Source organism: Scyliorhinus torazame, chromosome 3 (assembly GCF_047496885.1).
Source record: "Scyliorhinus torazame isolate Kashiwa2021f chromosome 3, sScyTor2.1, whole genome shotgun sequence".
NCBI lineage: Eukaryota > Metazoa > Chordata > Chondrichthyes > Carcharhiniformes > Scyliorhinidae > Scyliorhinus > Scyliorhinus torazame.
The window spans coordinates 141,289,561-141,302,368 of NC_092709.1; the positions used below are offsets into that span (position 1 = coordinate 141,289,561).

The 12,808-nt window shown below is 42.6% G+C and overlaps 1 protein-coding gene across 4 annotated transcripts in view; it reads right to left on the reverse strand.

Annotated features, from left to right (window-relative positions):
* klhl8 (kelch-like family member 8) overlaps window positions 1-12,808 on the reverse strand; it is a 70,992-nt gene that overhangs the window by 38,001 nt on the left and 20,183 nt on the right. For all 4 annotated transcript variants that reach the window (XM_072496299.1, XM_072496297.1, XM_072496300.1 and 1 more), the window contains 2 exons: window positions 7,297-7,598; window positions 3,193-3,741 (listed from right to left, as the gene is read on the reverse strand). In XM_072496299.1, the coding sequence (XP_072352400.1) occupies window positions 3,193-3,741; window positions 7,297-7,494 (747 nt within the window). In that variant the 5' untranslated portion in view covers window positions 7,495-7,598. The remainder of the gene's footprint in view (window positions 1-3,192; window positions 3,742-7,296; window positions 7,599-12,808) is intronic.

Below are 12,808 nucleotides of genomic sequence, written 5' to 3' on the forward strand. Positions count from 1 at the left end.
TTGGACATTCTGAATTCTCCTTCAGTATACTCGAACAAGTGCTATAGTGTGGCGAATAGGGGATTTTCACAGTAACTTCATTGCAGTGTTAATGTAAGCCTACTTGTGACACTAATAAGGATTATTTTTATTTATACCACAGTGCTCCCCGAGGCTCGAGTGCCACTGTTCCAGTCTGTTGAAAGAGGCAGAGAGCGCACGCGAGAGCGAACATGACTAATGACATTGACTCAGATAGGACTCTTCTTCACAACTGAAGGAGGGTAGATATGTGATGGTTTTATGCCATTGAAAGGGGGAGGAGGAGGAAGAACAAAAGGGAAAGTCTGAGACAACGTGCATTAAATTACAAATGTCATGGAGAAAATGCTGCAGTAAAGAAATAAAGCATTTGTACAGAGTGAACATGAACAGCAGAACAATGAACACCTCTGCCTGAAAGCAAAAACGTGAAAAGCAAGATTCAGACCAGCACATGGCAACAAAAAAAAAAATCAAAATGGGGGATAATGTTCATGGTCTGAAATTGCTGAACTCATATTGAGTCCAAAAGACTATCAAAATGGGGGATAATGTTCATGGTCTGAAATTGCTGAACTCATATTGAGTCCAAAAGACTAAATGGAAGATGAGGTGCCTTTCCTCAAGCTGGCGTTCAAATTTACCAAGCACTGCAGCAGAAATGTGAACCTGAGAGCAAGGTGGTGAATAAAGAAACCGGAAGCTCGGGGTTATGCTTGCAGACAGAGCGGAGGGGTCCCACAAAGCAGTCACCCAATCTGCATTTGGTTTCCCCAATGTAGAGAAATCGCATTGTGAGCGGTGAGTACAGTATGCCAAATTGAAAGCAGTTGAAATTGATGCTTCACTTGGAAAGAGCGTGTGGGGCCTTGGACAGCAAGACGAAAGTAGATAAAAGGGTAGATGTTACACCTCCTGAGATTGCATGAGAATACGCTGTAGAAAGGGGTTGGGATGTTGGAATGGACCAGGGTGTTGCAGAGTGAACCGTCCCTTCAGGGAAGGGGATAGGTTTGGTGGTGACGTCAAGCTGGAGGTGGTGGAAATAGCAGAAGATAGTCCTTTGAATGTAGAGACTGGTGAGGTGGAAAGTGAGGATGAGAGATACCTTAATCAGTTCTATGAGGGAGGGGAAGGGGTGAAAGCATAAATTCAAGAAATGGGTCAGACGAGATAGCTGTGGGAGTCAGTGAGCTCATAATGAATGGACAGCCCATCTGCAGAAATTGATAGAAAAGTCGAGGAAGGGAAGTGCCAGAGATAGACCGTGTGAAGGTGAGAGAAGGGTGGAAATTGGGTAGCCAAGTCAATGACGTTTTCCAGTTCCTGATGCGAGTAGGAAGCGGCACCGAAACTGTCATAAACTGTACCAGAGAGAGCTGGAAGTGTGTGGGGTAGGGCGGTGTGCTTAATAGGACTTTAACAAGAAATGTCCTCACAAAAGACAGGCATAACTGGGACCCATGCGAGCACCCATAGCAACACGTTTTATTTGGAGGAAGTGAATCAAGTTAAATGAGAAATTGTTCAATAAGAGAATAAGTTCAGCCAGGTGGTCAATGGGGATTTATCAGGCCTCTGCTCAAGGAAGTGGAGAACCCTCAAACCGTCCTGGTGGGCAATGTGAATGCAGAGGGATTGGACATCCATAGTGAGGAGGAGGTGACTAGAGTCTAGAAACTGGAAATTGTTGAAATGCCATAGAGTTTCAAAAGAATTACGAATGTAGGTGGGACGAGCCTGGAGAAATAAAAAGTCAAAATAGGAAGATACAAGTTCCTTAGGGCAGGAACAGACTAAAATGGTGGGTCTACCAGGACATTCCTGTTTGGGAAGGAGATAGATGTGGGCATTTGGGGTTGGGGGACAAGGAGATTAGAGGCTGTGGAGGGAGGATGTCCAGAGGAGATGAAGTCACTAACAGTCCTGGAAACAAAGGCTTGATGTTTGGTGGTAGGGTTATGGTCTTGGGAAAGGTAGGAAGAAGATGGCACTCAGCCTCTGCAAGGCAGAGGTCAATACGCCAGACAACAACAGCACTACCCTACTCAGCAGGTTTGATAACAAGTCAGGGTTTGAACCCGAGAGAATGAGGTGCAGTAAGTTCTGAAGGAAATAGGTTAGTGTGTGTACGCTGAGCAGGGTAAGATAACTAATGTCGCACTTACAGTTCTCAATGAAAAGATCAAGAGAGGGCAAGAGGCCAGAAGGAGGTCTCCCGATGGAGAGAGAAGACTAGAGGCAGATGAAAAGGCTCCACTGATCAGTAAAAGGGGGTTGTGGTGCAGAGGAAATTCCTGCTCGAAGAGATGGCTAGCCAAAGAGAGGCAACTGCTGAGATAGGTCAGTTGCGACCATCTGACAATCTCTCCCACTTTTCTGACAATCAGCATGGAGAGGACCTCAGTCAGTGCCCCCTCCTCCACTGGAATTTCATGATAGTACAAAACGGGCACAGACCCATCAGAAACATGTCCGGTCTTAAATTCTAACTCCTCTGATCACTTTACACAGCTGCAGTGCCCCCACTAACCTAAGCATTTCAGGGCCTTCATCTCCAAGATGAAAACTAAGATTTTCTCTAAACTCCCCAACTGCAAAACACATGTGAAGTCAAATAGATGAACAAATATTACAGCCTCTGCCACCATGACTAATCACTTGCATTAATAATGTGTAAAACTGTGACCAAACAATGTAGAGGAGACAAGAGCATTCAGGGAAGATGGGACCACAATGTAGTCCACCAACAGCCTCCATCCAAGTAGCAATGGTCAATGATACAGATTATAGTTACTCTTGATATTGTGTTATTCATTATTTTGTCTGATCTTTTGTTTCACTTCAATATAACCCACACCACCTTAATGCCCTTGAGAACCTTCACATGCTGCTCGAATATCCCTGTTCATTAAGCTTCTCATTTTGAATAGAATTGCGTGGAGCAATAGTAATCAGAAGTTACCAAAAAAAAACTATTTTCTATAGCATTAAATTATGACATCAATAAGGTTTACTGAATACCACATTGTACCCTGGACATTGGCCAGCAATGCTATAAGTTAATAATTCTTCATTGCACTCTAAATAAATAATTATATCTCTTGAACCATGTCAAAAAGACTTCCAACTATATCACCAATCTCCAATGATAAATTAGTGTCAACCTACCTGTGCAACGACTTTGTCCAACCACTGTGTGTGATGCTGTGGATTTGAGTGCAGCCACTTCATAGCAGCATTATATACTTGCTTTTCTTTTTCCACATTCAAATCACTGGATGAAAGGAGTGCGATGAGATGCTTCGGCGAAACATTTACAAAGTCTTCACATTCTACAACTTCATTAAAATGTTCACAGGCATACTTATCAGCCATGCCCATTAAGTCAACTCGGTTGTGACTCTCAGCAAATGACCGGACCGCTAAGCAGTTCGACGGGTGAAAATGGGCTTTCATGTATTCACAACAAGCCTTAGCCACAAGTTCGACCTGCAGTATGCAAGCAGCATAAAGAAGAGGTTGCACGTTGTCTACAGTAAGTGTAATCCTGGAGCAATAGGCGAACTTGACAAGGTCATCCATCGCATCACCATCAAAATCTTTAATCTCTATCAGATCCTGCTTGGCTTCAGCCATGTCAGAGAGAAACATTGCTCTGAAGTATGGAACCACACATGCTAACACCAATTTGTGGCATGGGATTAATTTGGACCCAACCTTTTTGGAAGAGAGAACAAAGATTATCACTTTAGGAACACAATTTAAAATGTAGCTAAACCATGGCATTTAGATCATAGAATCCCAACAGTGCAGGTAGTGGCCATTCAACCCATTGAGTTTGCACCGACCGTCTGAAACAACACCTTCTATAGGTCCACTCCCACCGAACCTGTTTATCCCTGGACACTAAGGGGCAATTTAGCATGGCCACTCCACCTAACCTGTACATCTTTGGACTGTGTGAGGAAACTGGAGCACCCAGAGAAAACCCATGCAGACACGGGGAGAACGTGCAAACTCCACAGTCACCCACAGTCAGATTGCACCCGGGGGTCACTGGCACTGAGGCAGCAGTATGTGTTTGCATACTTGATAAATACCCAACTCTACTGAGCTGGGAATGATAATTATGACATTGCTTTCCTTATAAAACTACAGAATTCAATAAACAGCAAATTGTATTTGTAAGAGGTCAACATGACTAGTTTGAATGCTTCTGATCATGTCATTTATTTAGCAGTTTTGATTCTACATAATCAGATAATTTTGTTCACATACAAATCAATTTAAGTTTAACACATTAGGTGTGAAATCCAGCTCCTGAAAAGTCAAGCCTTAATTATAAAAGTAAAAATTAAATTGTAAACAGAAGTTACAAGCAACCCCGAAAGAGGTGAAAGTCAGTAAGAGTTTGAGTGGGTGTGAGGTGTGTGATGACACACACGTTGGGCAATTACTGCTGGCACTTGAAGAAAGGAGTCAGATAGCTCAAAGAAATATTAGAATGAAACTGATCCATTACTAGCAGTATAAGAAACAGTTAACCCCAAGTTTAGAAAGCTGGTAATTTGCAGCTAAACGTCAGTGAGCCAATTACAAGTCACCCAGTTAGATTATTGCTGGGATCAGCATAAGTTCGCCTTAAACTATAAAGGGAGAAATAACAAGTGGTTCATTAATGCATGTTAATACGAATGCACAGAACAGAAAAAGGTCACTTAGTCCAACTGATCGCGCCAGTGGGACAATAAGAGAGCCATTACTGCTATTACTTGTAAGGAAGATATCTCAAATGAATATTTCACTCCTTTCACTAGAACATTGGCACCGTGGGAGAATTTTGTTACCCCAAATGCTCATGTGAATTTGTTATATAATTGTATAATTTTACTACCGTCAAATATTAAATTTTAGCAATGCATTAATTGGTCAGTACTTTCCCTAAACCAGCTAATGAGAAATATCATGTAGTAATTATGTATAACGTAATGATTTTCAAAACTCACAAACTGTCTAAAAAATTTAACTTGTTAACATTGGAGTATAGCTTTCATATCAACTACAGTACTGCTTTTTTAAATCAAAAATAAAACATTGAATTGTAAGATAACAAATAAAACGGTTATTTAATTCCAATTTTAAAAATATATTTAAGCACCAATATGCCCTGAATATTGACCAGTTAACTACATTAACTATTATTTATATTATTAACAAACAAATCTAGTACAAGCTGCATTGCATTGAAGGACCTCCAACATATTTCTAACAGGGATGAGATCAAATGTCTACTACCTCAACTAGAACATTGTCCAAGTAGAAATTTGTTCTCTTGTCACTGTAATAATGGTCTGACAATAAAGGATGTGAAAAGAATATTCAGGCTGCCTTTAGACTTCTAGTGGGCTTCTACAAAGAAACATTAACACAAAATCAGGAGCGTAATTAGTTTTCTGACTCCCAAGGTCATTTTGGGCAATAAATAAACAAGTAGGTGGCTTCATTGCATGTGTCATACAAGTCACGTCTCATTTGGACAGCCTGGTCAATTTATGAAATAGAGTGCACAGTCCTTTTAATGTTACAATGATAATGCACTCATGTACACTCTCAAAAGTGGGCGGCACAGTAGCACAGAGTGGGAGCACTGTTGCTTCATAGCTTCAGGGTCCCAGGTTCGATACCCGGCTTGGGTCACTGTCTGTGCAAAGTCTGCACGTTCTCCCCATGCCTGTGTGGGTTTCCTCCGGGTGCTCCAGTTTCCTCCCACAAGTCCCGAAAGACATGGAGCGAGATTCTCCACTCCCGCGCCGGTTAGGAGAATCGCCTGGGCCGGCAAAATTTCCCGGGACGCCGGTCCGTCGCCATTCTCCCAAGCAACGGGAACGGCCTGGTCGAGTTCCGCGGGCCGCAGGCTGGAGAATCGCCGGAGACACCCAAAATGGCGAATCTCCGGCACCCCTGCTATTCTCAGGCCCGGATGGGCTGAGCGACCAGGCCAAAACGGCGGGTTCCCCCAGCGCCGTCCATACCTGGTCGCTGCCGTCGTGAACAGTGCGTGAACGCTGGGGGGGAAAGAGAGATTCTGCACCGGGGAGTACCTCAAATGTGGGGTGGCCCGCGATCGTTGCCCACCGATGGTCAGGCCGTCCTCTCTGAAGGAGGACCTCCTTCCTTCCGCGGCCCCGCAAGATTCGTCCGCCATCTTCTTGCGGGGCGGACTTAGAGAGAACGGCAACCACGCATGCGCGGGTTGGCGCTGGTCAACCCGTGCATGCGCGGATGACGCCAGTTATGCGGCGCCGGCCGCGTCATCTATGCGGCGCTGTCTTTACGCGGGCGACAAGGCCTGGCGATTGTAGATGACGCGGCCCCGATCCTAGCCCATTGTCAGGGCCTGAATCGTTCTGGATCGGGGCCATCATGAACCTCAACGGCGTTCACGACGGCGTGGCCACTTCGGCACGGGAGTGGAGAATCCCGCCCCTAGGTGTTCGGTAATTTGGACATTCTGAATTCTCCCACTGTGTACCCGAACAGGCGCCAGAATGTGGCGACTAGGGGCTTTTCATTGCAACTCAATTGCAGTGTTAATGTAACCTACTTGTGACAATAAAAACTATTAAAATAAAAATTAAAACATTAAACAGGTATGGGTCAGGGATCTAAGTTGTGTATATACGCTTGCACAAACTTTATCCTGAACAAGTTTAGTGCACAAAGACCCTGTGACCCACAACATGGAATATAATTTGTTGGGCTTTATTAGCAAAACAATAGCATTGCTCCTGACTGTATTAAAGCAAGTTGTACCAGAGAATTAACCCTGATGGTTTTCAAGAATTCAATCTGCAAGTCAGAAATGTTCCACCAATGCTGCCTCAACAAGGGATAGCCAGGAAAAGTAGTGCATTAAATTCTGCCATGAGAAGGATAGTAATACAACACTGTGGTGCAACTGTTACAAATCTTGCTTCTTATAAGCACAAATTCTGAAATGTTGGGACTTGCACAAGTGTATTAAAACATTGCTGTTTAGCATTTTCCAATTGCACTAATGTTACTTAAGTCACTGTGATGGCTCAACAAAATAAGATAATTTATAACACCAATGAATGTTTATAAGTAAAAAGTTTTCTAATCTCATATTAAGATCGGTTTTCACATTCTAAACTACTTTCCACCCGAAGCTGTCAGGAGAGGGCAATTTGATGAGAGAAATTGGGTTTTAGGATAAAGGCATAAAGACAGAGGGACAGGTATTCCTCGTACCTTCAACGTTACATCACATAGTTCTTTGGCTTCATAGAACTGATAGAGAGCACGATGATATTCCTTCCAAGCTTCATCTGCTTCAAAAAGAAAACAGCCATCTGCTTCAGTCTCATGGTTAAATGACCTATTGGGAAGCCTCTTGCTCTTTAGCTGATGATGCTTCAAATTTTCTGGAACCATATCACTTGAAGCCATTTCTTTAAATATTATGCCATCAGCTGGAAGTATCTAATTGAGACCTTCAATTACTAGTCCCTGAGGATCAAGCATCTCGGTAATATTTGCATATGTATCCTTTCCTGGGTAAAAAGAAAAGCAGCAATTAATTGGCAATTACACAAACTCACATACATATCAACACTGCACAGTATTTGTTAGCCAGTTTCTAAGTGAGAAAAACAGAATACTACAAGTTTCAAGTTTTTATATTAACACGGAATAATGTGGGTTATTTTTAAAAGCATTTGATGGCTGGAGAAATGTTTGCTTCACTAAGGTGTAGTACTTTATATTCCCCCAAATTATAATTCTCTATATTGTATTCCATCAAAAGCAGCTTTTCCAGACCAAAGGGAATCAATTCGAGATCTGAGAGTTCATGGGATATACTACAGTATTGGACCAAATGGTCGTCTGGATGCGATGGTGCATTTCAGTGCATGAACAGCAATACTTATATTTTTTTTAATGCAGGAAATCGGATTTTCCTCTGCAATCCTGAACCCATGACACTTTTCTCTGATCCTTTTGTGAGCCAGGAATAATAATAATCTTTATTGTCACAAGTAGGTTTACATTAACATTGCAATGAAGTTACTGTGAAAAGCCCCTAGTCACCACATTGCGACGTCTGTTCGGGTACATAGAGGGAGAATTCAGAATGCCCAAGTCACTGAACAGCATGTCTTTAGGGACTTGTGGGAGGAAATCGAAGTGCCCGTGCCTATTGTGCAAGGCGCACGCCCACCCCAGCTTTGGTCTGGTTCTCCAATTTAAATTTTAAAATCATATTTCCTCCCACCTATCATTTTCGGCTGGTGGCGCAGGGCTTTGGAAGCCCTTTAAAAACTGATCATGTTCCAGTTCCTGAGCAAAATGGAAAGTTTGCTGAGGAGCTGGAACATTCTGAATGTACATATCTTTAAATATCATTATTAGGTGTTGCGTAGTAATGTATATTTTTCATGCAGTGATGATTCATCGTAGAGCTCTGTCCTTTAAACATAAGTTGACCCTTACATTGACCAGCCTTGTGTATTTGTTCACATGCAAAATAATATTTTTCCAATGGAGAAAGCACCATAATGCAATGAAAAATGTTACAAATTGCCTGTTAGTTTGTGCGGTCATCCTTTCTGTTATGTAAAATAAATGGTTCTGTCCAATAAAAATAAAAGCCTGGTTTTAACACTTGGAAAATAGGTCTGACTACCTATCCCCTTACATTGATTGTCAGGCATTCTGTTTTGAAACTGAAGTGAGCAGCTTCTGTTCTTTCTTTCCAGGAAGTAGTCTATTGTTTAGATAGCTGTGATCTTTTTGAATGTTTGGCTGAGTTTCAGCACACTGAGAATGAATAACAGTTTCAAGAAGTTTTAATAACAGATTGCCCCGTTGATGTAGTCCCTCGTTAGTTGGAACAAGTTAATGGGATCAAAATCAAAGTATTCATGGGTATTTTTTACATGGCAGCATGTCAGCCTCAATGTATTAGACTGTGAGAGGTGTATTTATTTCCCCCAAGAAGTGTAAAAATATGTTCCGTTGATATTGCATGGTGCATACTGGGCGAGTGGCAATGGAGGATACATGGGTGATCTGAGGGGGCATGGAGGATACATAGAAGAGGCATGGCAGACATGCGGGTGAATGGGGTCGGGGGTTGAGGATTGGGGGGGGTCTTTAAACACTGTTGCGAACTGATGTTCTGTGTTGGTAAATAAAGGTGGGTCTTCTAAACGGCCTACCCCAAACCAACATTACTCTTGCACTACCCAGTGCGGCTCCTCAACTACATTGCAAACCCAGCCCCGGTGTGAAAAGACAAAATGGCGTGGGAAGTCACACAAGGGCCGGGTGTGCAGTTTGCGAGCCCTGAACATCTGCAGGTTGGATTTCCCTAAACCCAGAGTACAATTTGGCCTATTATTGTTTTGGGAGCTGCATATAAGTTGCATATAAGAACTACTTTCTGCAACAAAACATTTTTCCCTCCGGTACCGGTGTCATCTTTTGGAAATTAAGACAAGACGACTCTGGAAATGTGCCAGTATTTGCAGTTTTTTTAAAAAGCTATGAACAACAGATTCATTTTATTAGTGTGCGTAGAAAGAAAAGCATTTTGGAACTTCAAAACCTTAAAGCAGAGTGGTGGGATACCATTTCAATTCCTTCAGCAGTACATTCCTTGTTTTACTTTCCTCGTTTAAGCTCACTTCTTAAAACCTACCTCTTGGCTATACTTGGTCACCTGGCCTAATAGCTCCTTATGTGCCTCAGTTTTATATTTTATTTTTAATACTCCTGTAGGTTAAATATTCTAAGATTCTATATAAATACAAGTTGGTCTTAGCTGCAATGATGTCGAGGAAGTCACTTGGGTGGGGACTGTTGCCACTGCATGGTGACAGGAGAGCTGCCCTGCTCTGCTGTTTCAAATTTCCGCAAGTTTGTTTTAAGCAGCACATTAGTGAATTTCACACAGCTGTTGTTGGTACTCACAGCTGATGATGGTACACTGGCCAACCCGGAATTATTTGGGGGATTTAGTGTATATTGAACCATATTTTGAGAAAGGTGGTTTCAAAGATTTAGCAGAAACACATTCCTTCTGAACCTATGTCAAAAGCAACTTGTCATTTTGAATCCACAGCTAACCTGTGGATTGGCTTCAATGTCACATCCAAGCAGCAGAAACAGCCTTCAACTGTTTATCATTGCAAGTATTGGAAAACATTTCCCCCTAACTTGCTGTTCCAGCAAAAAGAAAATGCCCAGTTGTGAGGCTTTTTTCATGACTACAACTACAAGAATATAAAAGTATATTGAGGAAGACAAAGGAAAGCAAATCCCAGTAAATGGTCCCATTTGGAGAGCAAACACTGACATAAATGCAACGGATTCCTTTCTGTACTTGAATCTTCTTTTTTATTTATTTATTTATAAATTTAGAGTACCCAATTCATTTTTTCCAATTAAGGGGGAATTTAGCATGGCCAATCCACCTAGCCTGCACATCTTTGGGTTGTGGGGGCGAAACCCACGCAAACACGGGGAAAATGTGCAAACTCCACACAGTGGCAAAGAGCCGGGATTGAACCTGGGACCTCGGAGCCGTGAGACTGCAGGGCTAGCCCACTGCACCACCGTGCTGCCCTCTGTACTTGAATCTTCAAGAGTTGAACTATGTGTTACCCAAATAGTTCCACTTTGATGACAAAAAAAAATAAACAGCAACCAATCTGTGACCCAAAAACATTTTGCACTAAGTTTTTGAAAATGCATGATTACCATGTGCATTTTACATAGATTAAATCTACTAAAATGCAAAGCATCATAACATTCAGTTAAGAAAACATACGATATAGGATGCAAATCTATATCACTTTTCATGTACCAATAAACATTAAACTATTATTGAGTCACACTAATTAAATTGATAAAATCAACACAAAATCGATCTCTATAAGAAAAGTGGCAGGCAAACGGTCTTTATGAAGATGGAAAAATGCTTTTTTCCCCCCTAAAATGAGTCACATCAAATCAATTCTCCTATAGGTGAGCCTTGGCTCAGCTGATAACATTCTCACCTCGAGTCACAACATTCCAGGTTCACATACCACTCTAGGACTTGAGCGCAAAAATCAAAGTTGACACTCCAGTGCAATAGTGTGTTATGGGCCAGGATTTAGGGACTTTCAATACTCTTGAGGGTTCTACCATTCACTGTATATTCCCTACCTGCATTAGACCTTCCAAAATGCATTACCTCACATTTGTCCGGATTAAACTCCATCTGCCATCTCTCTGCCCAAGCCTCCAAACAATCTAAATCCTGCTGTATCCTCTGACAGTCCTCATCGCTATCCGCAATTCCACCAACCTTTGTGTCGTCTGCAAACTTACTAATCAGACCAGTTACATTTTCCTCCAAATCATTGATATATACGAACAGCAAAGGTCCCAGCACTGATCCCTGCGGAACACCACTAGTCACAGCCCTCCAATTAGAAAAGCACCCTTCCATTGCTACTCTCTGCCTTCTGACCTAGCCAGTTCTGTGTCCACCTTGCCAGCTCACTCTTGATCCCGTGTGACTTCACCTTTTGTACCAGTCTACCATGAGGGACCTTGTCAAAGGCCTTACTGAAGTCCATATAGACAACATCCACTGCCCTACCTGCATCAATCATCTTTGTGACCTCTTCAAAAAACTCTCTCAAGTTAGTGAGACACGACCTCCCCTTCACAAAACCATGCTGCCTCTCACTAATACGTCCATTTGCTTCCAAATGGGAGTAGATCCTGTCTCAAAGAATTCTCTCCAGCAATTTCCCTACCACTGACGCAAGGCTCACCGGCCTGTAGTTCCCTGGATTATCCTTGCTACCCTTCTTAAACAAAGGAACAACATTGGCTATTCTCCAGTCCTCCGGGACATCACCTGAAGACAGTGAGGATCCAAAGATTTCTGTCAAGGCCTCAGCAATTTCCTCTCTAGCCTCCTTCAGTATTCTGGGGTAGATCCGATCAGGCCCTGGGGACTTATCTACCTTAATATTTTTCAAGACGCCCAACACCTCTTCTTTTTGGATCTCAATGTGACCCAGGCTATCTACACGCCCTTCTCCAGACTCAACATCCACCAATTCCTTCCCTTTGGTGAATACTGATGCAAAGTATTCATTTAGTACCTCGCCCATCGCCTCTGGCTCCACACATAGATTCCCCTGCCTATCCTTCAGTGGGCCAACCCTTTCCCTGGGTACCCTCTTGCTTTTTATGTACGTGTAAAAAGCCTTGGGATTTTCCTTAACCCTATTTGCCACTGACTTTTCGTAACCCCTTCTAGCCCTCCTGACTCCTTGCTTCAGTTCCTTCCTACTTTCCTTATACTCCACACAGGCTTAGTCTGTTCCCAGCGTTTTAGCCCTGACAAATGCCTCCTTTTTCTTTTTGACGAGGCCTACAGTATCTCTCGTTATCCAAGGTTCCCGAAATTTGCCGTATTTATCCTTCTTCCTCACAGGAATATGCCAGTCCTGAATTCCTTTCAACTGACACTTGAAAGCCTCCCACATGCCAGATGTTGATTTACCCTCAAACATCCACCCCCAATCTAGGTTCTTCAGTTCCCACCTAATATTGTTATAATCAGCCATCCCCCAATTTAGCACATTCACCCTAGGACCACTCTTATCCTTGTCCACCAGCACATTAAAACTTACTGAATTGTGGTCACTGTTCCCATGACTGAAACTTCTATCACCTGGCCGGGCTCATTCCCCAA